The sequence below is a fragment of the Leuciscus leuciscus genome (genome assembly GCF_965113295.1).
Source record: "Leuciscus leuciscus genome assembly, chromosome: 25".
Taxonomy (NCBI): Eukaryota; Metazoa; Chordata; class Actinopteri; order Cypriniformes; family Leuciscidae; genus Leuciscus; species Leuciscus leuciscus.
Window position 1 is genome coordinate 21550250 of NC_138724.1, and position 22825 is coordinate 21573074.

The following is a 22825-nucleotide window of genomic DNA, read 5'->3' on the forward strand; positions in this document are numbered from 1 at the left end:
GTTGAGCTATTTTAAACAGGGGTGGGCAACTGGCCCTCAAGATCCACTTTCCTGCAGAAAGGACATTGGATTTCAAGGGCCAGATTTTCCCAGCCCTGCTTTTGAATCATATTTGTGATGTAAAATCAGGAATTCTGAACATGTAAATTAGAAACTCAGATTTGAGACCTATTAAAGATGCAGGACTCAGCTTGAATGTCTTTTATTTTACAGCTCCAGCCAGGAACCAAAGTCCCAGTGAAGACTTCAGTGAACCAGAACCCAAACCAGACACTAAGAAATCTAAACCAGCCGGCCCTGCAGCTAAAAAGGTGTGGCACATTTCAGTGTTTCTGTTTTGTCTGCTTTTGTAGGGAGTTGCTGCTCATGAACAATTTAAAACCTTGTCCAATCTGTGATCTGGAACACCAGGTCCATAATACAGAAGGGACTGGTCATGGGAAGACAATGATTGTTTTGTTTTTTACATGGTTCAAAAAAAGCCTCCTGAAAGTTTTCTTAAGTGTTAAGATGAATTGGGTTCTGTATTTTAGCTTTTTAAATGTGTTGCTCTCTAAAGTGTCATTTTGTGCACTAGAGAGAGAGCATGGAGCTCAAGGTGAAAGGAGAGAAAGATAATTCTAAACAAAACAGGACATCTAGCAGTGAGAAGGTATTAGTATCTCCTATAGAGCACCAGTGGAGCTGGTGTGAGGTGGCACGTTTTGGTGGGGAAGCACTGCATGTAATGTAAACTGATTCATAACCTTCCCAACCCCCTCTATGCACACCTTGGCAGTAGAATCGCCATTGGCTAGTCATTTTTTTTTTAGTTTACTCTTGAGCAGCAAATTGTGACTTGTTCGCAACTTTTTTTTTCTTTTTTTTTTTTCTCTCAAACAAAAATTGTGTAGTGTATTTAACCATGCAGAAAAGTTTTCAAAATTACTTAAAATCCATTTTTAAACCGTTTAACCAATAATATTAATTTGTCAAAATTCTTACTGTCGGTTAACGGCATTATGAGCATCCCTACTATAAAACTTGTCCACATGAAGTACCAGAACTTGAGACTTCGGTGGTTCAGTGTAACAACTGTTTTCCTGTTACTTTAGGGTGTTGTGAGTAAGAAACCTCCAGTTAAAGCTGGGGCTAAGGATGAGGAGGACAGATCTGGTCCCATCTTTATCCTCATTCCCAATGCTAAAGAGCAGAGAATCAAGGAAGAGAAGGGGTTAAAGGTGAGCAGCTTTTGAACTGTCCTCGTGAACAACATTTGTCTGTAATATTGAGTAGTGCCGTTAGGCTCGTCTGTGTGTTTGGTTACCAAATCCCAACTCTTCTCTAGATTCTGAAGTGGAACTTCATGACTCCTCGTGACGAGTATGTGGAGCAGCTGAAGACTCAAATGTCGACATGTCTCCCCAAGTGGCTCCAAGATGAACTCTTCCACTTTGACTTTCAGCGCCATGTAAAAGCTATTGGAGTCATGATCGAGGTTAGTCACGTCGTAGCAATTGGCGAGTCTACAATCATATCAAATTGTGCTAGACTTATAACTTTTATATTTTTCAGCACATGGAGCCGGAGTGTGACGCAGTGATTAGCTGTCTGGACCTGGTGTTGAAGTGGTTCACCTTGCGGTTCTTTGACACCAACACCAGTGTGCTGATGAAAGTTCTGGAGTTCCTCAAGCTGCTCTTCACCATGCTAAGCAGGAAGAACTACCAGCTCAGCGACTATGAGGCCTCGTCCTTCATCCCCTACCTGATCCTCAAGGTGGGTCTTTATCCATTATCATTATCTTTGGACAGCGACGACATCTAATTAGTTGAAACCGAGCGACAACCTTCTAGTCTCTCTCGTGAAGCCAATACGGAAGTGACTTAAACTGTAATTCATTGACTGGCCGCTAGAAACTGGCTCCAAAAGGGAGCCTATTCCATATATCCCCATGTTAAAATGATTTGTCGTGTATCGAGAAAACAACCAGTGCTGTTTTTCAGTTGTTTTCCTCTGTGAACATGCATTCATGGATGTCTGACAATTTGGTTGCTTTTTGGAGTTTTCAGATTTAAAAATGTCTATAGATATAGAGGCAACACTCGTTCTGCGGTACCGTTGCTCTCACGGAACAGATACGAATATGCATATTTAACTTTTCAGTGTTAACCCTTTCGCACGTACGATCAAACCGGTGTGATCAGTCTAGGCTGGTCCCTGGAGCGTACGATCACACCGGTGTGATTAGAACGGTCAGTGCATGACGTGATCAACTGCTAAATTAAAATGTGCTTTCGCGCGTTGGCTGGCGCTGAGCCAGAGACAGGCGCGCTCAGAGCTGTCATAAATCACAACTTTTCAGTGTTTTCAACCACATAATGTTTATTTTAGGTTCCAGACATATAAGTACTAAAAAAACAATACATTAGAGTTCGTAAAATACACACTGATGTCAAAGGAAGAGGCATTAATAATCCTTTCCATTATAATTAGTTTTATTCATATCAGATACACATTGTGTAAGTAACTTTAAAGTTTACTCTATTCTTCTCCCAGTTCACCTGCCACTTACTTGTATGTATTTCGGGAGAAGTGGATGAATTAACATGTTGCAAATCCAACAGATCCGATTCTCTGAACTGCGTCTGCGGCACAAACTAAGATGGCGGCGCCCATCGTGAATACAGCTGAACTAACGCGATCGTTATAAATGTGTTTAAACAACAAAACCCTTCCACTTGCATATATTTGACAACCGGAATATCAGATATTTCATGCCATATCTAACAAATTTGTGAATATTTTGAATAAAGGAAAAATGACATAAAAGCAGATCATCATTCATTCAGCTCTGTTGTTGCTGCGGTGTGTCACCACGGAAACCATAAAGTGACACATTCTAAATAACGGTCGCCTTGAAAAACTCACGCTGGGGGGTCAGCCAGAATATTTTAAACTTACGTGTGAAAGGGTTAAATAAAAAGTACCGTCAAATGAAATCCTGCAGGTGTCTGTGCTTTCTCCGTCCATGCAATAAATGCACATCCTGGAATGAGCGTGGATTTCCAAAGCATTTATTTCAGGTAATGTCTATGGTTAAAATGGACAGACTAAAGCTCTAGTCTCTACGAACTTGACATGCGATGCCATGCTGACTGACATGTATGCGCATGAATCACTCTCTCTCACACACACACGCTCAGATCAATATTTGAAGTTACTGCATAAATGCATCTCACTTTTAGCTATGTCTTTTATTATTATTATTATAGTATTTCGAAGGGTAAAAACATGAACTTTATTTGCTCTATTGAACTCTATTGGCTTTACATCAAGTCAGCTGTCACTTTAGGCCCTGTGCTGTGACACTTTTTTTTATTTTATTTTTTTATACTGTCTATGGTTGAAACGCTGCCTAACATTGTCCTTTTCGGTGTCCTGTCCTCTACGCAGGTTGGAGAATCAAAAGATGTGGTGCGCAAAGACGTCCGCGCTATTCTGACGATGCTGTGTAAAGTCTACGCAGCCAGTAAAGTCTTCCCCTTCCTTATGGATGGAACCAAATCAAAGAACTCCAAGCAGAGATCTGGTAAATGCCCATGGATTTGATTTCTCAAACATAAACATAAAAACAGCCATTTTACAGTAGAGTGTCTTCATGACTTTTATTTGTTCTTTAGAATGTCTTGAGGAGCTCGGATGCCTGATTGAGAACTTTGGTATGAATGTGTGCCAGCCGACTCCGGCCAAGGCTCTTAAAGAAATCGCCATTCACATCGGAGACCGTGACACTACGGTCCGCAATGCTGCTCTCAATACGGTCGTGGCTGTCTACAACACCTGTGGAGAACAGGTCTTCAAACTCATCGGCAATGTAAGACGCCAGTTACCCTCAGACATGATGATCAGACAGTAATGAATAGTGGTCGACTGGGATGGATGGATGGATGGATGGATGGATGGATGGATGTTTTTTTTTAAATGTATGGGTAGCCAATATATGTGTGATTGCACTGTTTAATTTAAAGAAACACATGCATAACAATTGCTGAAATAAATGTATATTTATATTAAAATTAACTCAATTACAAATACAAAATTATTTGAAAATGATTTATATTAAAAAAGACTATCATTAATAGTGAGCAGTAAATTTGTTACAATTTTAAATTGTTAAAATGTTAAAATAAAAATTGTTCATTGTTTGTTTGTCAGCTCAGGTCAAATAAAAAATATTAAGATACAACTTATTATTTTAATGTATTAGTAAATGTTGAAATTAAGATTAATAAATGCTTTAGAATTTATTTTCATTGTAAGTTTAACTAATAAATTAATGTTAACAAATGGAAAGTGTTACAATTTATACATTTATAGGATTACAGAATCATGAAGCTGCTATCTATATTTCTCAATTTTTCACAAAAAGAAATTGTTAAAGAGAATAAGAGCTCTGACCGTCAGGTACTAGCTCTCTCTGTGCTGTCAAAATAAAGGTCCCGTTTCTGGCGCATTGGGGAAATGGATAAACATATTGGCCGATTAAAAAAAATAATATCGGCTTTTTATTTAGGAATATTTCACTTTCGGCACCTGTAATAAAAGTGAAAGGTTCATGTTGGATGTGATTTTGTGCTAAACTCAACTTTATTGTCAAGCTCTCCGAGAAAGAAATGAGCATGCTTGAGGAGAGAATCAAGCGTTCGGCCAAGAAGACGCCCGCGCCCTCAACCAAACAGGAGCGACCCCAGAGAGAGCAACCCACCAATCCTAATGCAACCTTCCTCCGCAAGCCTGCTCAAGAGGAAGTGCCCAACAAGCTCAAGTATGTACCGTCAGGTCTTCATACTTTTCATCAAGTCATGCACTCTTAAATGATCATTTGAAATGCAAGGGTATTATATGGGCAAGTTTGCTAAAATGGGAAATCTTGACCCATGTGTAATACTTTCTATGATCTAATTCTGTCTCAGTCTCATTCTTTCCTCTTGTGTCATTGCATGTAGTTTCTTAATCCTGAGCCTTTCTCCTCTTCTCTTACTATTCCTTTCTTTTCTTCGCTGCCCTCCATGGACAGAATAATGTATCGCACTTACAGGATGTAAGTACTGCCGTAATGCTGTAGCCACTGCTCACAAGGCATCTGACATCCTGGAGGTCTAGAGAACACCAAAAAAAAAACTGGACTGAAATATAAGGGATATTATTAAATTATACGGTTAATTTGATATTTGTGATTTTTATAATGTAAGGAGTAAAATGCAGTACAAATAGATTTAAAGCAAAGCACGTTTTCACAGTGATTCATAAAATGAATAATGAAAAATATTACATTTATGCACTATATAATTGTGAAATACTATATTTATGCACCAATATACTAGTGAAATATATTTAGTTTGGTAAAGGAAAATCTCATGCTCGCAAGGCTGCTTTTTATTTAATATAAAACATTGTTTTCTATTTTAAAATGTGATTTATTCCTGTGATGCACAGCTGAATTTTCAGCAACCATTAATATTCTAAGATCCCGATTTGCTGCTCAAGAAACATTTCATGTTATCAATGTTGAAAACGGTTGTGCTGCTTTTTTCATGATTCTTTGAATAGAAAGTTCAAATCAACAGCATTTCTGCAATGTAAACATGCATATACTTATAAAATGTTGAGCGAGGGCACAAATGAATCACTGAACCAGTTTTAAATCGTTTAATTGAAACGCAGTTTGAACTTTACAAAGGGATCAAACAAACAAAAAATCATTGTAAGTGGATATACGCTTTAATACTTTCTTTTTTGCTGGTATTGAATCGGAATTTGGGGGGATAATAAAAAAAATGCAGCAGAAGTGACGTTTTCCTCCGTTTTCAACAGTCAAGCTCGGGCACAGAACGCTCACTTGGAGCAGTCGTCTCCATCCATCCCTAAAGAGTTTCAGCTGGATCTGGACGTGTTCGAGAACAACCACACATGTGCCAGTGATATCCCTGACCTGGTGCAGCACAAACTGGATGAAGTTCTGGAGCCAGTCATGATTCCTGAGCGCAAGTAAGAGTTCGACTCAAAACAAGACCTCTATTGTGCTAGTTAAATGCCTTCTGAAATGCTGTGGTGAATCACTCTTGTTAAATGGTTTAAATCCTATTTGTGGTGTTTTCAGGATTCGTCCGGTCTCTCCTCATTTCGACGACATTCACAATAGTACTGCCTCCACCATCAACTTCGTCATCTCACAGGTGGCCAGTGGGGACATTAACACTAGTATCCAGGCCTTGGCACAGGTGGGTGTCTTGCTTCAATGTTTTAGATATCCCACATTCATGTTCATAGAATTTAAATGCTTTTAGTTACACCATGTTATAGCCAGGGACAATGGTTCTAGAATGAAGGGATTTTGGCCAAGTGAATATGCGTAAGACATTTCCCTGTGACGTCCTGCAGATTGATGAGGTCTTGAGACAGGCGGACAAAGCGGAAGCCATGTCTGGACACATCGACCAGTTCCTCATCGCCACCTTCATGCAGCTGCGGCTCATTTACAACACGCACATGGCCGACGATCGGCTGGACAAGAAGGACATCTTCAAACTCTACAGCTGCATCATCGGAAACATGCTCTCTGTGAGTGCTGCTTTACTTTTAGTTTGGGAAGAGAAACTCTGCATAGAGGAATTTCTGAACACCTCGTATTGTATTGCCAGAAACAATCGGCTTTTGTTTGCAGAAAATCATTTACGCATTAAAATGCATTGAGTGTCTGCAAAGCGAACAAAAGTCACTGTTCATCGGTGTGCTGAGTCACTGTGTGTCTGTTTCCAGCTGTTCTCGATGGAGAGTCTAGCACGGGAAGCCTCCATGGGCGTCCTGAAGGACCTGATGCATGGTCTGATCACGCTGATGTTGGACTCCAGAGTGGAGGACATCGAGGACGGACAACAGCTCATTCGCTCCGTCAATCTGCTTGTGGTTCGGGTGCTGGAGAAATCCGACCAGACCAACATTTTAAGGTTAGCAGTGCGGCTCTGCTGGGACACAGGCCACCTCCAACCTTCAGTGTTTTTACAGCATGGTACACAAAACAGACTGTAATCGATGGTTGTAGATTAAAGGTCATGGTTTTCTTTCCAGTGCTTTGCTGGTGCTGCTGCAGGACAGTCTTATCAGCACCGCAGGCTCCCCCATGTTCTCCGAACTTGTCATGAAGGTACAACTATCACTTTGTTTGTGCATCTGTGTATATTGAGTCATATTGTAAGCAGAACTCTAGACTTTTTCCCCCATAAACACTTCACTTTCCACGCTTCAGTCAAATCATGATGGCTAAAATGATTTAATTAGCCATTACTTTTTGTAGAATTTTATTACACACCCAGAAGTCATGTCAATTAAGTGGGAAATATTTAGGTGGGACCTTAATTTTATCTTTTGTTTTAATTTGAATCATTAAAAGAAATTGGTTCAATATGCTTGATTCCACTCACACACCCAGACAGGTCATTTCAGAGGTAGAGAAAATAACATTTAAACATGGTTGCATGGCGTGCACCGATGAATCCTACGCAGTAATGCTGCATCATGTCATTTTATCTTAATTGCACTTTTCTGACTAGTAAAAACCATTACCATAATTTTGAAACTCAGTTGCACCTTTATGAATGCTCCCAGTTGACTTCTGTGACATTATGTAAACAAAATTGGCAACAGCTTGAACAGTTAAGTTACTTCAACACACATTTCTTCTGCTTTTTTATTTGCTGATAGGCTTTTGTTTTTAGACATTAAAAAACACCAATTCACATCTATATTCATCCACAAAATAGGCAGCACTAATTATTTATAATTATTATTAGTCTCCAAGTCAGTGTTATTGTAAAAGAATGTAATTATAAAAAAATATTTTCTGTTATTTTAAATAGGTTCCCACAGGTCCTTGAAAGTTTGTGAATCTGAAAAAAAAAAAAAATTCAAGGCCTTGGAAAGTTTTTGGGGGAAAAAAACATACATGGATACAGGTCCTTGAAAGTGCTTGAATTTATTGTGTGCTATTTTTCTAAAAAAAAATATTTAAAAAAAATCCATATTCTCTCCAGTCCGCTAATGTTATTTCGCCAACACTTCGTGGCCTACGCACACTAGCTTGCTTGATTTACGTTAGTTACGCACATTTACGCGTTACGTTAAGTGTTTCCCGCGTGAGGTACTTTTTGTACGTTGCCATGACGTTCACGCGCGCACGAAACTACTACGATTTCGAAACCTCAACGTTTCAGACACACCGTGAAACATTGCAAAAATAGTCTGAAACCGTGGAAACGTGATGCCTGGAAAATGCAAGTTTCAAGATATTTGCAATGTTTTATAATGTATTTGATCTGCACTATGTTGTGATATGTTTTCAGTGCTTACACCGAACCCAAATATGTTTAGTCAATGACTGTGTATATTGTGTTCATTATGTGTTAAGATAATGTAAACCCATGAGGCAAGAAAAACTTAAAAGCATATTCATATATCTTAACTTCTGGTTACATGAGCCTAAGCTCTTTTCAATAAATCCATGCAAAAGTTAATATCAGATCATTTTAGAATACAGTATAGGATGTACCGAATATTCTTCAGTTTTATGCAAAACAGAAATACGACAAATACAATATCAAATAGTTTTGTTTTTTTGCCAAGGCAACAATTATTTTATTAAATTTACTAAAACCTGAAATAAAATGCATTAAAGCTACATAAAAAAGCTATAAAAATAAAATATTGATTATATACATTGTATACATAATGCTAAAATATACTACATGCATAATACAATTTACAAATAATGTAATACAAAAAAGTTCTTGAATTGTTTTGCTTTCGTATGTTCTTCAAACATGACCTTTCTCTGCAGTGTCTCTGGAGAATGATCCGTTTCCTGCCTCAGACCATCAACAGTATTAATCTGGACCGCATCCTGCTGGACGTGCACAACTTCATGAAGGTTTTCCCCAAAGAGAAGCTCAAACAGCTCAAGAGTGACGTTCCCCACCGGACACTGAAGACACTGTTGCACACGCTCTGCAGGCTCACCGGATCCAAGGTACGCTTGAGACCCTAATAGAGCCTGGAAGTTCTCCATGAAACTTTTGCTTTTGCTGAAAGTGATCCGTCAATGTCTCTCTCAGATATTAGATCACATGTCCATGATTGAGAACCGCAATGAGTCGGAACTGGAGGCGCACCTGAGGCGGGTGGTCAAGCATTCTGTAAACCTGTCGGGACTCAAGTCTGACAAGAACACAGAGAAGGGCGCCCTCAGATCGGTATGAGTCTCAACTGAAACATTCATCTTATGAAAATTTCAGTGGTTCATCTGGTTTCTTCAATTGTATTTCAATTTGAATAGGATGACAAAGTGATCAAGGCCAAAGTGAGTGACATCCTGTCTGAGATCTTTAAAAAGATTGGCTCCAAGGAGAACACTAAAGAGGTAACACTGCAGCTTGGGAAAAAAATGTTGAGGGAAATAATAGGGCTGAGCATTGGCATTTACTGTATCTGATATACTGTATATCCAAATTAAACTTTATCATATCCAATCGTGAGCTTGTGAATCGAAATCGTGAAATGTCAATGCCCAGCCCTAGGAAATAACCAGAATCATTTGCCATTGTCTACTTGATACGTTATTCAAACGAGCATGTTGTTTGTCAGGGTCTGACGGAGCTGTATGAGTATAAGCAGAAGTACTCGGACGCAGACCTCGAGCCCTTCTTGAGGAACACGTCCCAGTTCTTCCAGAGCTACGTGGAGCGAGGACTTCGCATGATCGAGTCCGAGCGTGAAGGAAAGGGCCGAATCCAGACTTCCACAGGTGAACCACACCAACCTTTACGAAACCTCTTCAAGTTTTGTTGTTGTCATAGGCTCCGCCTCTCACTGATGTTGTCTCTCAGTCATCCCTCAGCACAGCACAGACTCGTATCTGCCGAGCTCCAGCGCTGTGCCCATCAGCAGTAACGGAGAAGATCTGAACGCCGCCGCTTACTACGAGAGACTGAAGATCTTACGGCAGCGCCGCGGCCTTGAGAACTCAACGGTTTGTCTCTTATTAACTTGAGTCAATAACTGTAGTCAACAGTGTCTCGACTTATTTCATCGTCATATTGCTACAATCTTTAGGTAATGAAACTGATATTATATGCAAATGAGCTGATTTATGTGAATCCAATACGAAGTTAAATTTTTTTGACTTGTGGCACCCAGCTTTAGATTCTATTTTGAAAGCATTCTTTAATTTATCAGTAAAACAGTATTTTTCTTTTATTACTTGACAATAAGACTTAATACTTAATTTCATGATTTATTGTAATATGTTTTAATAAAAAAATAACAAATTACAGTGAATCTAAAAATATTGATAATTTATGCATCAATTCTTTAACAATTATAGGATTTATAGAATAAGTCGTTTTAATAGCTAACAATTAATGTAAATCAATTTTTTTTATTGTTAACTATTTGACATAATTTAACTAATTTAACAAATTCTTAACTAAATTGTAGAATTTAAAATAATTTAGTTATTGAATTATTAAAGTACAATAATACATTAAATTAAAAATATTTTTGTTCTTATTGATATTTGCTTTAATTATTGGTGAGAAATATTAGTCAGTTGTTGCACGATTATTTTTATTATTATTAATTACTAAGTCCTAAAATTTGGTAAGGCATTAATGCATTAAATTTAGATTAATTTAATTTATTATTAATTAATAAAATAAAAAATATTGATTAACCATTAGTATAATGTTAAAATTACAGAATCTTTTTTTATTTATTAACAATACCTTACACATTTTAGAACTTATTCATATTTTTATTAATTATAAGTCAAAAAAGTATTGTTAATATATTAAATATCAGTGAGTATAAAAATTTAGATTTTCGGTAATTGTTCTTGATAACAATGTTCTTGTCTGTTAACCAATTACAGTAAATCAGAAGTGTTTTTCTTATTGATGTATAAATAACTACTTTTTAATTTTGATTCATTTTTAATTAGTAATAGTAATATTTCAATATACAGTTGTTTTTTTATGTTGACAATATTTGACGTATTGCTACTTTAACAACTTAGATTTTCGAATACAATTATTTGCAAATCCTTTTTATATGTTGTAAATAAAACGGTGTTCTCCTGCAGCCGGAGGAAGAGCGACCTCCTCTCAGCTCCCTGAGACCATCGGTGGCCTCCTCCACAGACATGCTCCACAGCAAACTGTCCCAGCTGAAGGAGTCCCGCGAGCACTTCCAGCAGGAGCAGTCCCACTCTCACAGCCCCACCCGCTCGTCCTCCCCCGCCTCCAACCTGGACGACCTCAAAAAGAGGCTGGAGAGGATAAAGAGCAACCGGCAGTAGACCAGCCATGGTCATACTACTTCATTTTACGCTAACACACTAGATAGTCAGCCGACTCCCCCTAAACTCCATCCCAACGTCTTTCAGGGTAAACGCGTGCATAGATTACGGTTATGCCAAATAGGATGAAAAATAAATAACTCGGTCTGTCTACATTGTATAATATTAAGTAAACATTTTCTGTATGTTAGTATTGTGCACAGTTGTTTTTGTACATATGTCGGCTAACCTTACCAGGCTTTTACGTGTCATTTAGGGTTTTCAGTGTACAGCTTTCTTGTGCAGAATGCTGTAATGTGTAACTGAAGCTTGTTTTGGTTTTTAAATAGACATTTTAGAGAAATCTAAATTAATGTCGCTTTCACTTGGTCTCAACTCCTATCCGTTCAACACTGTTTGCCATTTTTGCTGTTCTCTCTCTCTCTCTCTCTCTCTCTCTCTCTCTCTCTCTCTCTCTCTCTCTCTCTCTCTCTCTCTCTCTCTCTCTCTCTCTCTCTCTCTCTCTCTCTCTCTCTCTCTCTCTCTCTCTCTCTCTCTCTCGTCTGATGCTCAACTTTTGAAGGATTGATTCCTTTCTTTTAAGGAGCATGGCATGAAGTACTGGATCTTTCTTTTTATGTAAATAAAGTTTGCATTACTAAAGGCTGTTAATTCAGTTTTTCTTTGAATAATATTCCCAACATTTTGCACTCAGTAGAATGTTGGTTATTGATGCATTGTTTTGTTTTTTTATTATCCAACTGGGATTAGTGTTGAAGTGTTGCTATTAAGTTTAAGTGTATAATCTATAGTGAAAATGGCAATAAAGATTTTTTTATATAATTTAACAAACTATACAATGATTTTCTTCTGAATTTTTTCTTCAAAAGACTATGTAGGGCTATGCAATCCACCATACTTTTACAATATAGATTTATGTAAAGCAGTCTATAGTGAATAGTATTTTATTGCACAGCCCTAAAAGATTGAAAAAATAAAATTCATTCAGCAAGGGTGCATTAAAATGATCAATAGCGACAAGACATTCACATTGTTGCATTACTTTTTCAAATAACTGGTTCTTTTACTTTTTTGTTTTTTTCTCCAAGGATTCTTTGACTAGGAAGTTTATCATGGTTTCCTCAAATATTAAGCAGCACAACTGTTTTCAACATTGAGAATTCTTGAGCAGCATATTAAAATTATTTCTTTTCTAACTTTAGTTAAGTTTGTTTGTAATGTTGATGTTTGATTATATCATTATATATTGTGGCATCACTAACCCCAAAATTGACATAAACCCACCCCTGGGAACATGCAGTCCATGTTGAGAAGAGGAAGAGTTGTTGTAGTAGAGTCTGCTCAAGCTGTCGCATCCGTCTTTTCACATGCAATACAGTGCGTAACACAAATGCAATAGGATGTCACTCTGTAGGCATCTTACAACAGTTCCCACACGAGTGATTTTATAGATTATCATGACAGAATATGCTAATCAAAGCCTTGAAGATAGTTAAATCCACATCAGCAACATAAATTGATCAACTAACCATTCAGAAACGTCCTGTTGCATTCTACATGTTGACACTTCTTGAGTCTGTCCATCATTGTCCGACCTGCTATCACACACAAGCTCTTGAAGCTCCGCACTCTGTGCCGGGAGCAGCAGCTCATTTGCATTTAAAGGGACACACATGAAAGGACGTGTTTTTACTGACCCTCAAAAAGGGACAATTTTAACATGCTGTAAAAAATTATCTGTGGGGTATTTTGAGCTAAGACTTAACATACACACTCTTGGGAGAACAGAGATTTATTTGACATCTTGCAAAAAGGGGCATTATACCACCCCTTTAAATATCTCAAAATTATTTTTTACTGTATTTTTGATCAAACAAATGCAGCCTTGGTGAGCACAAGAGACTTATTTCAAAAACATAAAAAAAAATCTTATTGACCCCAAACTTTTGAACAGTAATGCATAATTGTGACTTAGCCACTTGACATTGAACAACTGATTGTTTATCAGTTATTGTGTCTTGACATTTGTCAAAAGGAAAATAACCTCTCAAATGCTGCAACAGAGCATTTTATTGAGCTCATATGTGACGGTTAGAGATATGTCCTGAAAGATAGAGCGTTCCAGATAGTAATAGAATTGTGTAGATTGTGTGGTAGACCGCTAGGATGCACTTGTCTTGTGTCACAGTGAGTGACTGGCCAACTTTGGATGTCTTTTTAGATTCTCCTCCAGGGCCAGATTCTTCTGAGGTTCCCTCTCCTTGTGTCTACAAAAACAACATACAGATTTACTGTTATTAAAGCAAAATGTACCAACATGCTTGTTCGCAAGCCAATGAACAAGGCGAAGATCTGCCCATACGCCTCCAAATTAATTAGCTACAATTGGTTAATTTGGATACAGTTGTACCGTTTTCAAAAACAAGATGAGATACTCCAAAAAGTTGTTGTCATAACAGAATTCAGCAAATGATTTGAGATGTGTACCGACTGAGTCTCATTTTGAGGATGTGGATCCTGAACTTGGCTTCAGAGCAGCAGTAGGCGAGTCGTCCTCGTCCTCAGCGGTCAAGGTGAGCTGGCTCTTCTGCAACTCCTCTTCCTCCTGAACAAAGAAGTTTGAGATGATTTCAATTCACTAAGAAGTGTATTCTGGCCCGCTTAACCAGAAAGAACTGTGAACAGTGTTTCCATCCCTTTAAGTGGCGATTAATCTATTCAACATAAAAAACATCATTCAAATTCAGCCAATCAGATTAAACCGGCTAGCTAGCTGTTTTATGTTCGTATGCAATTATGAATTTATGCAGTATTTTAAGAAGGTGCTAAAACTGAACTAGCTTGCCTTTTTGATTCTGCTCTGGCTACGGCTGGTTTTGTTATCAAGCAGCTGTTTAAACTCAGTCAGACAGGCTTCTGGTTGTCCCAGTTGGGCCTGGAAATGAGCCAACAGGTCCAGCTCTTTCTCTTCCTGCCGCTGCTTCTTTTCTTTCGCCATACGTTCCTGAGGAACGAAAGGAACCAGAGGTAGGTGGTAGTTTGGATCAGTGCGATGAAAGTGGTTGACCGTTTAAAGCCTTGATTCACCTTTTCTTCCGTGTGCCGATGGGCCATCTCGTTCCTCATAGTGTTGTATATAGAGATCAGCAGATCAGTATTACTTTCCTCATTTTTTCTCGAAGAAAGAATGGACCTTACCTGAAACACACACGCTAACGTCAATATGATCGGCTAAACAAAAACATTTGTTGTGGTGCTTTGTGAACTGTACCGCTTTTTCCGAATCTCTGATCTGAAGTTCAACGTTCTCCTCGTCTTTCATCAATTCCACAAGCATTTCATACAACTGCAAGTTCTTGTAGGGTTTCGCAGAACGATCCACCTGAACATGCAAAAAGAAACAAGCCGTAAACACAAAGACAACAAAATATGAACCATAATATTGATATTGAAGTTCTCATGATAATCTTTCCATTTGCTGCGAAAATGCTGTGACATGACAAATTCACAGCAAATCAGAACATATGTTATGCTTAAAAAGACAGTTCCAGCCTGATCACAAGAGAAAATGTAAGTATTTTACAAAGTTCATACAAATTCATATACTTGGATTCGTAGAAAAGCATACTATTTGTAATAAACCACACCCCTAAATCTAACTCTCAGTGATAACTTAGCAGGTCATACGAAAACGTATAAACGAGATCATACAAAACGAGACTGTATAAATGAGATCATATGAATTTTCACCAGCCAGCGTCAAATAGTTAAGAATTGTCATTGCGTTGGACAGTTCACCCAAAAATTACAATTCTATAATTTACTCTTTTTTTTTAACTTTTTCTTCAGTGAACAGAATTTGGAGTCAAATATTTCTATACAATTCAGTTATTTAGAGTCAGTTTGGACCAATGAGATTTTACTGTGGGTGGAGTTATACATTGTGACTCGACAGAAATAGAAATGTCTTGTCGCTTTTCCATTTTCTACATATCTGTTTTCTATTCATTTCTCATTACGATTTTAGTCTCATATCGCTATGACTCACTCTCGTAATTTTAACTTTATTCTCATAAAATATGACCACTTTATTTTTGTAACGTTTTGATTTTATTCTCAAAACGTTGACTTTATCATGAAAAGGCCTATTGAGATTTTTCTCAAAGCATTGTATTTGTTTCTTATATGTTTTTTATGATCTGTTTTTTATTATTTTATTTTTTTAAGGCGCCAATAAAACACTGTTGTATTACTTTGATCATGGAACTGACAAAAGTAATTCTTTATGTGTGACATCAGACCTGAAAGCCAGAAACCATCTGTGGAGTAAAAGCTTGTGCTTTTTGCGAGTCTGCTGGTTCTTTGGGTTTCATGAAGTTGAGCCAAGCTGGGATGATCCTGTCGTCCTCTAGGTGATAGGTCACCTGGATCCGTCTGTCAGACATCATAAAGACCCGTTCAGCCACATCTTTACTTGCCGGCTTAGAAGGATCTCTGTGGAACCGCTCCTCCACCCTCTGTTGGAGACCCCAAACAAAATTTCCATGACCATTTTTGTTTATTGTTAGCAAGGCCACTAGAAGCAAAATATGTAGCTTTTAGTATACTGTTGGTTAATGTTATACCAGCAAGATAATATAAGGTTAAACTGCTTAAAGATTAAAAGTCAGGCCTGTTTGTTGAGAGAGCATTACCCTTAGAGGCCGTTGATCAAAAGCCTCTCCAGCCCAAATCACTTTGACTTGCTTTCCATAAACAACATGTCGATAAAAGAGGAAGTCCGTCCGATCTTCAAAGGTTTCTGTCATTTCGAAAGGCTTCTCGATTCTTCTGGCTAGACCGTCGGTGCGAGTATGACTATAAAAGTCCATCTGACGCTCCGTCTCAGGAACTAAAGTGACGTACCTGTAGCCTAAACAAAATTAAACTTTTAAAATGCCAGGCTTGTTTTTTGTGAACTGATGTTTCAACTTATTTGGTTACCAAACAAACCCACATAGGAAAAAATGCAATGAGATTTCATTTAAATTGAAAATAATCCGTTTTCTAATTAACCAAATTTTTGTTGAGCAGTACCCCCATACCCAAGAGCCCTGACACAATTTGAGCAAAACTGGTATTATTGAAGTTGACGAGTCATTAGTAATGTAACGAGTCATGCTTACTGACATCAGTAATATATAGAAAATGTATGTTAGATTACATCTGAGAGCATCCCTTCTTCCAGGCCTGAAATGCTCAGATGTCACATTGCTGTCTGTGTGAAGTTCTCTCTCGTCAAGACAGTCACTTCGGTAACTGAACCATTCCTTAATAGTGCTGGGTTGTGTGCCTGATAAAAAAAAAAGAGTGTCAACACACAAGCTAAATGCTAAAATAACATGTAAATAAATAAATAAATAATATTTATTCAGAATATTTATATTTTAATATGCATAATATTTATTTATGAAAGTGACAAAGTGAGAATATATACATAACATGCCAACACAAAATTAATGAACTAACACTAAATGAACATGCTTATAAATAATAAATTAAAAATTATATTTTTAATTATTGTTAATTATATTTAAATAATAATCATTAATAATAATAAAGTATTATTAATCAATTTTATTTATTTAGGCATTATCTTTATTTTGGGTGAACTATGCCTTGTACATTTAAATGAACAAAAAAATCATGTTAATGATCAACATGACGAGGTATGTTTTATATGTTGAAAACAAAAACATCTGCAAAGGTCTTACAATCAAGGTCTTTATAAATGGTGAGTTTGGTCACAAGACCATCTTTCAGAAAGTAAGGGGCAAACTTCTCCAGCTTGGCTTTCCTGTACTGGACAACCTTCATACCGCCTGGAAAACGCATTTCCATATCTATACAGATACAAAATAAAAACAGAACATTGATGATTAATTCACCTCAAGAGATAGTGGATAAGGGATGAAAGGCTATGTGTAAGAGTGAGAATTTGACCTGGGGCTGAAATATCTATTTTAGTCACCCAAGATTGAGGCATTTCAAACACTTTCAGCTCATCCATTTCCTCCTTGAGAAGAAAAAATAATAGGTGGTTACATCTGATGTAATAGATTCTTAGCAGGTTTAGTGTGTGTTTAACTTCAACAGTTAAAGGGATAGTTCCCCCAAAAATGAAAATCTGTCATCATTTACTTACCCTCAAGTTGTTCCAAACCTGTATACATTTCTTTGTTCTGTTGAACACAAAGGAAGATATTTTGATATCTTTAGACTATGGAAGTCAATGGTGCATAACAACTGTTTGGTTATAAATATTCTTCAAAATATCTTCATTTGAGTTCAACAGAACAAAGACATTTATACAGGTTTGGAACAACATGAGGGTGAGTAAATGATGACAGATTTTTCATTTTTGGGTGAACTATCTCTTTAAATCAATAATGGGATCAAAACTAAATGAAAAATTTGAAATAAAGAACAGTTTTTCTGTACTTCTTCCTCATCTTCTGACTCTTGGAGTGTCATTGGCTCAGAAATGTTTGATATAGATTGGCTAGTTAGGCCACACAGCATATACTCCCACTTTGATAGATCGCCCATGTCAAAGGTCATCTCCTGCAGACACAAACAGACTCGGTGAACTCTCCAATGCTTGTCATCCTCACATTAATAGCACATCCACACTAAGAGACACTGACCCCACAACCGAAAGCGCAGTCTTGCTTGTTGACCCAGTAGTTTTGATGGTTCCAGACGCTCTCTATGCCCAGAAAGTTCTCATTGGTGGTGGAGTAGCGCTTGCCTGTCAGAGGGTCAATGAAGAAGTTCTCAGGTTCCTCCCGGTTCCCTGAGAGCACCAGAACCCAGCTGTGAACTCTCAAGCCCAGAAGAGGGTCGGGTGGTGGACGTTCTTTCTCCTGTTTAAAAAGAACCGGTGAAAATGCTAAACAAAAACTACTGAATTTCACTGAAACGTTTTCTGTCCAACCTTCTGAAGTCTCTCATCTTCCAGTTGCTCCTTCAGTGCAGCTTCTTTAGCTTCTGTGTGCCGTTTCTCCTCTTGAAGCTTTTCAAAGGAGCTGTGCAAGTCGCGTGGGGGTTTCACAGAGTATTTCCTCATTGTCTTCTCCGGTTCCTCTGTTTTCCCCTGAGCAGATCATACAAAATAATCCATAACATGAATTCATCCAGTTTAGGTTTTCAGAAGTAACTGATTTCAATATGACCGCTCAAGGGAATTGGTGTTAAATCTGTGGTCATCAACAAATGGTCTACAACCTCTAAGGTATCTATGGACATACTTCAGAGAGCCGGCTCAGACTACACTGTAAACATTTTTACTTACATTTTTTTATTATTAGAAAATAATTAATTTCACTAAGTAACTGCAAGTAACATTAAAGGTGCAGTAATTTCTAAGAAACGCTGTTGAAAGTCTCCGCTTTATTTTTCCGCAAAGCATTATTTTGCTTAGCTTCAGCTATGATAAAGAGACATCCCTCCTTGCATTGCAGTTTCCTGCATTTCGGGGCTCGAGCAATGAAGGGTGGGGTGTGTTTGCACCTTTAAATAAAATGTGAAATTTTGAAGAAGGAAGACTGAAATGGTATTTCCTTATAAAACGTACTCCGAAAATCTTTGATTTATTGACAACTTAATTTTTTCAAAACTGAAAATTACAGTGTAATTTTTGTGAAAATATATAAAAAGATGTGGAAATACAAAAGTACATAAACGGAGCAATTCCAATAGGGTCCTCACACCATCGGTGCTCAGGCCCTAAATATTACCTTTAACCCCTTAATAAAAAAAAAAAAGCTAAAGTTCAGCTAAAGGTTGCATTGTCCTACTTTATAAGTATGTAACAAGTAAAGTAAAATCAAGTAATGTACAAATATATGGTCATTTTATATCAATAGATTATGAAACTAACTACATGAATAAATGTATGATAATTTATGATTTTCTATTAACATAATTTATCATTTATATATATAATTTATTACAGTTTTGCAATTTAGGCATCAGAAAGCATGTAAATACATTAATATGGTACCATTTGCATGTCACGGGTCAGGCTTAAAATCAATTCTCAATTTTATTTAATTTCCTGCTCTCTATCAGTGTTATTTATTTTAGTATCATTGAGATATTATTATACGTTTTATTAATATTTTGTAGAATTTTTTTATATTGTATAATCTTTGTATATTTTCCATTTTCATTTTAAAGTTTTAGTAATTTTGTTGTTTTTGGACGAAAACAACGTTTTTTTTTTAATATAGTGTTTTTATTTTATTTTATTTTTAGTTATTTAGAACATCAAGTTCAAATGAAATAAAATGATAAATGTTGCATTGGCAACTATCTGAAAAAATTTGTTATTTCATTTTATTTCAGTTAAGGTTTTAGTTTCTGCTCTGTATATCTATCCGCCAAGGGGCCTAAAAGAGGTTGAAAACCCATTTTAAAGTCATCGTCACATATAAACGATCAAACAAACTGACTGAGTGATGAGTTGTTTAAATTTACATGCCATAAAACTTGTTTTAGTGATCTAGTGTATGGTTTTAACTCCGTACTTACTTGGATTTTTGGAGTCTGCAGTAAGGGACATTCTTGCCGTGACTGATCGAGAAGACACATCTCTTTAGTAGCGTACCCACTGACGCAGTAAGCGTTGTATCCAGCGCCCAACAACAGGCTACACAGCACACTGGAGAAATCAAAACACGTGCCTCTCTGAGTCTGCAGAACCCAGGTGGGCGATGACAGCTGCTTGGGCTAGATAGAACAGAAATGATATAAAAAACATGTTTTCGAGTCCAAAAGGCGAAAACAACCCTCATAAGTCAAGTTAGATCAAGCTAAACGCAATTAATAGGGAAACAGTCGGAAATTCTCACAAGTTCAAATGATGGATCCAAGAGCTCCAACGAGAGATAATCAGACACAAAACTGGCACATCCCTCCCAGTTATACAGCTCAGGATATGGCAGCAATGTGCTTCGCAAAGTGGTGCTTACAAATTTCTGTTGATGTACAGTGAAATAAGAAAACATCATGAAAACAAAAGAGTATTTAAGTCATTTGTGGTAATGTTGCCATGTCTGGAAAGCGTATTTGCTGTACGCACCTGAACGCCGCACTCATTTACAGGGCACAGAAGAAGCGGTTTGTTATCAGGATATAAAAGAGCATACTGCTGACAGAAGTTTTCAGCCATCGCAAGCATGAGCTTCTCCTGTGGGGAGTTCTCCTTATATGAGGATGGACATTTGGAAAGGTCCACTTGAGGTCTTGGCTTTGCTCTGAAACAGTAAAGAATAAAGACCAATGTATAGAAAGATGTTTCATTGTTGTTTTACTCTTAGAATTATGAGTATCACTTGCATGTAATATATCATCATCTCCTAACAAGGCCACATATTAAGGTCTGGGTAGATTAGATGGTAAGCAAACAATCAGTTTTCGTAATCAGTGTTGGATGCTGGAGAAATGGAATAAAGACCCCTGAGTGACTTTGACATTTTTATGGCACAAACCGGCGACAGGTTGGGCGCCCAAGGCTCATCCATGCATAAGGGCAACGAAGGCTATCCCGCCTGGTCCTAGCCAACATAAGGTCTACTGTGGCACACAGTCACACTAAATTTTAATAGTGGTTATGGGAAGTATGTGTCACAACACACAGTGAATCACACCCTGCTGCGTATGGGGCTGAGTAGCTGCAGACCAATCAGAGTGCCTATGATGACCACTGTCCACCGTCAAAAGTGCCGACAATAGAGAGTCAGAACCGGACTGTGCAGCAGTGGAAGAAGGTCACCTGGTCCTATGAGTCCTGTTTCCTTTAACATCATGTGGATGGCCGTACATGTGTGCCGTTTACCTGGGGAAGTGATGCCGAAAAGCCGGTGGAGAACTGAACTGATGCTCTGGGAAATGTTCTGCTGGAATACCTTGGGTCCGGCCATTCATGTGGATGCGAATTTGACGTGTCACCTACCTAAACATTGTTGCAGACCAGGTACACCCCTTCATGACAATGGTGTTCCCTGGTGGAAGTGGCCTCTTGCAGTGGCCACAGCAGACATTGTTCAGGAATGGTTTGAGGAACTTGATAAAAAGTTTAAGGTGTTTTGTATTTTAGTACATCAAGTTAAATTAAATGAAAATGAGAAATGTTTGCAACTGGCTGAAATAAAATAAGTTCAAGGTTGGGATGTTTTTTAAAATAATTTATTTAATTTGAGTTAATGGTTATTTTATTTCAAGAAGCAAAAATGTTTTTATGGTTTCAGATTTAGTTAGCTATAATAACCCTGACCCGGACCTTTTCTTGACCAGCTTCATGACATTCTTCCTTATAAGGTTAATACAGTCCACTATAGATTGAGGCCGTGGTAGGTGGGTTTTAACATCAACTTACTCTGTACACTAATGTACCCTATAGTTTTGTAAAAGTAAAAAATTGACCTTGGTCTACTACCCCACATGCGTGACCCGATAATATAAAGTTACCACCCATGTTTGTGGCTAATGATTAAGGCCGTTGTAAACATCCACCGTGTTCATGTGGGAGGAACTCCTATGGAGAAACACTGCTCATTGCTTTAACAAGAGTTTACCACATGTTTTTGAACTTTAATAACCTCACATGTGTGTAACTGTGGGGGTTGTTCGTATGTTTGACAGCCTGCTCTTCAACTCTCGAACACCCTCTTCATCATCTGTTATAGTAGCGTCCTCTTCACAATCTGCCTCCGGTAACACCTCCATCTAAAACAAGTCATAAAGTTACACATACTGAGAGATAAGTTATACAAACAACTTCTAAACGAAAAATGAGTAATGTATATTCGTTATTTTACAGTTAATGTGGATGGCAGTATACTTACAGTTCAATTAATCTCTTCCCCGTTCGTTCTTAAATTATTTTTTTTAAAGCGAAGATCAAACCGTTGGCAGTAACGTAAAAGCCTGCTGCTTGTTTACGTCGCACAATTTGGTTTCCATAGCGAGGGTTCGCTGACGTTATAATCCAGGGACAGATGTTCTTGCATTTTTATAAACTTTTTTATTATTTTTATTAATTTTAAAATGTTATATTTATAAATATAAGTAAGAATGATAATAAAACAGAATAAAAAAATGGTTAATCTTTAAAATATATTATTCATACAATAAAACAACTTACTAAAGATCCTGCTGCATTCAAAAACTATTTCGCTTTCTTCTTTTTATTTTATTTTTTGTATGTGTAGTCTGTTTTTATGCCCCATGTTTTATTATTGTACTGTCATATATATATATATATATATATATATATATATATATATATATATATATATATATATATATATATATAAAGAATAAATAAAAAAATGAAGAAAAAAAATGTGTGGGGGGGGGGATGAAGGGGTTATTGTCATTGGAATATATCCT

The 22825-nt window shown here is 37.3% G+C and overlaps 2 protein-coding genes across 5 annotated transcripts in view; one reads left to right on the forward strand and one right to left on the reverse strand.

The window, feature by feature from the left end:
- The window catches only part of ckap5 (cytoskeleton associated protein 5), a 25080-nt gene extending 13046 nt beyond the window's left edge, over nucleotides 1-12034 (forward strand). The window contains exons 27-45 of one of the 2 annotated variants that reach the window (XM_082160304.1): nucleotides 214-311; nucleotides 578-652; nucleotides 1095-1220; nucleotides 1328-1477; nucleotides 1555-1758; nucleotides 3436-3571; nucleotides 3663-3856; nucleotides 4641-4807; nucleotides 5857-6030; nucleotides 6143-6263; nucleotides 6424-6603; nucleotides 6802-6989; nucleotides 7111-7186; nucleotides 8876-9064; nucleotides 9150-9287; nucleotides 9371-9454; nucleotides 9679-9838; nucleotides 9921-10063; nucleotides 11174-12034. In XM_082160304.1, coding sequence (XP_082016430.1) covers nucleotides 214-311; nucleotides 578-652; nucleotides 1095-1220; nucleotides 1328-1477; nucleotides 1555-1758; nucleotides 3436-3571; nucleotides 3663-3856; nucleotides 4641-4807; nucleotides 5857-6030; nucleotides 6143-6263; nucleotides 6424-6603; nucleotides 6802-6989; nucleotides 7111-7186; nucleotides 8876-9064; nucleotides 9150-9287; nucleotides 9371-9454; nucleotides 9679-9838; nucleotides 9921-10063; nucleotides 11174-11389 — 2819 coding nt within the window. In that variant the 3' untranslated portion in view covers nucleotides 11390-12034. The remainder of the gene's footprint in view (nucleotides 1-213; nucleotides 312-577; nucleotides 653-1094; nucleotides 1221-1327; nucleotides 1478-1554; nucleotides 1759-3435; nucleotides 3572-3662; nucleotides 3857-4640; nucleotides 4808-5856; nucleotides 6031-6142; nucleotides 6264-6423; nucleotides 6604-6801; nucleotides 6990-7110; nucleotides 7187-8875; nucleotides 9065-9149; nucleotides 9288-9370; nucleotides 9455-9678; nucleotides 9839-9920; nucleotides 10064-11173) is intronic. The other variant, XM_082160305.1, reaches the window with a different exon arrangement.
- On the reverse strand, nucleotides 11851-22409 carry ccdc135 (coiled-coil domain containing 135). 3 transcript variants are annotated; one of them, XM_082160308.1, is made up of 18 exons: nucleotides 22279-22409; nucleotides 22038-22159; nucleotides 20514-20688; nucleotides 20284-20409; nucleotides 19964-20161; nucleotides 18366-18524; nucleotides 18076-18294; nucleotides 17870-17992; nucleotides 17372-17444; nucleotides 17143-17271; nucleotides 16593-16721; nucleotides 16084-16301; nucleotides 15691-15906; nucleotides 14661-14771; nucleotides 14477-14587; nucleotides 14235-14393; nucleotides 13877-13994; nucleotides 11851-13656 (listed from the first exon to the last, which is right to left on the reverse strand). In XM_082160308.1, the coding sequence occupies exons 2-17, from the start codon at nucleotides 22157-22159 to the stop codon at nucleotides 13887-13889; spliced, it is 2376 nt and encodes a 791-aa protein (XP_082016434.1). In that variant the 5' UTR covers nucleotides 22279-22409; the 3' UTR covers nucleotides 11851-13656; nucleotides 13877-13886. The 3 variants fall into 3 exon arrangements, with proteins under 3 accessions (XP_082016434.1, XP_082016435.1, XP_082016433.1); XM_082160309.1 differs by having other exon boundaries at nucleotides 13881-13994; nucleotides 14477-14582; nucleotides 14656-14771; XM_082160307.1 differs by having other exon boundaries at nucleotides 14477-14582; nucleotides 14656-14771.
- Between the last annotated feature and the right edge of the window lie 416 nt (nucleotides 22410-22825).

Excerpts from the sequence above, each read along its gene's own strand:
- ccdc135 (XM_082160308.1), bottom strand. The coding sequence starts at position 22,159 with ATGGAGGTGTTACCGGAGGCAGATTGTGAAGAGGACGCTACTATAACA. Across the intron at positions 18,525-19,963 it reads TGCAGACTCCAAAAATCCAA|GGGAAAACAGAGGAACCGGA; the intron begins GTAAGTACGGAG and ends TGATCTGCTCAG. Across the intron at positions 16,302-16,592 it reads AAGAAGGGATGCTCTCAGAT|GCTACAGGTACGTCACTTTA; the intron begins GTAATCTAACAT and ends AATTTTGTTTAG.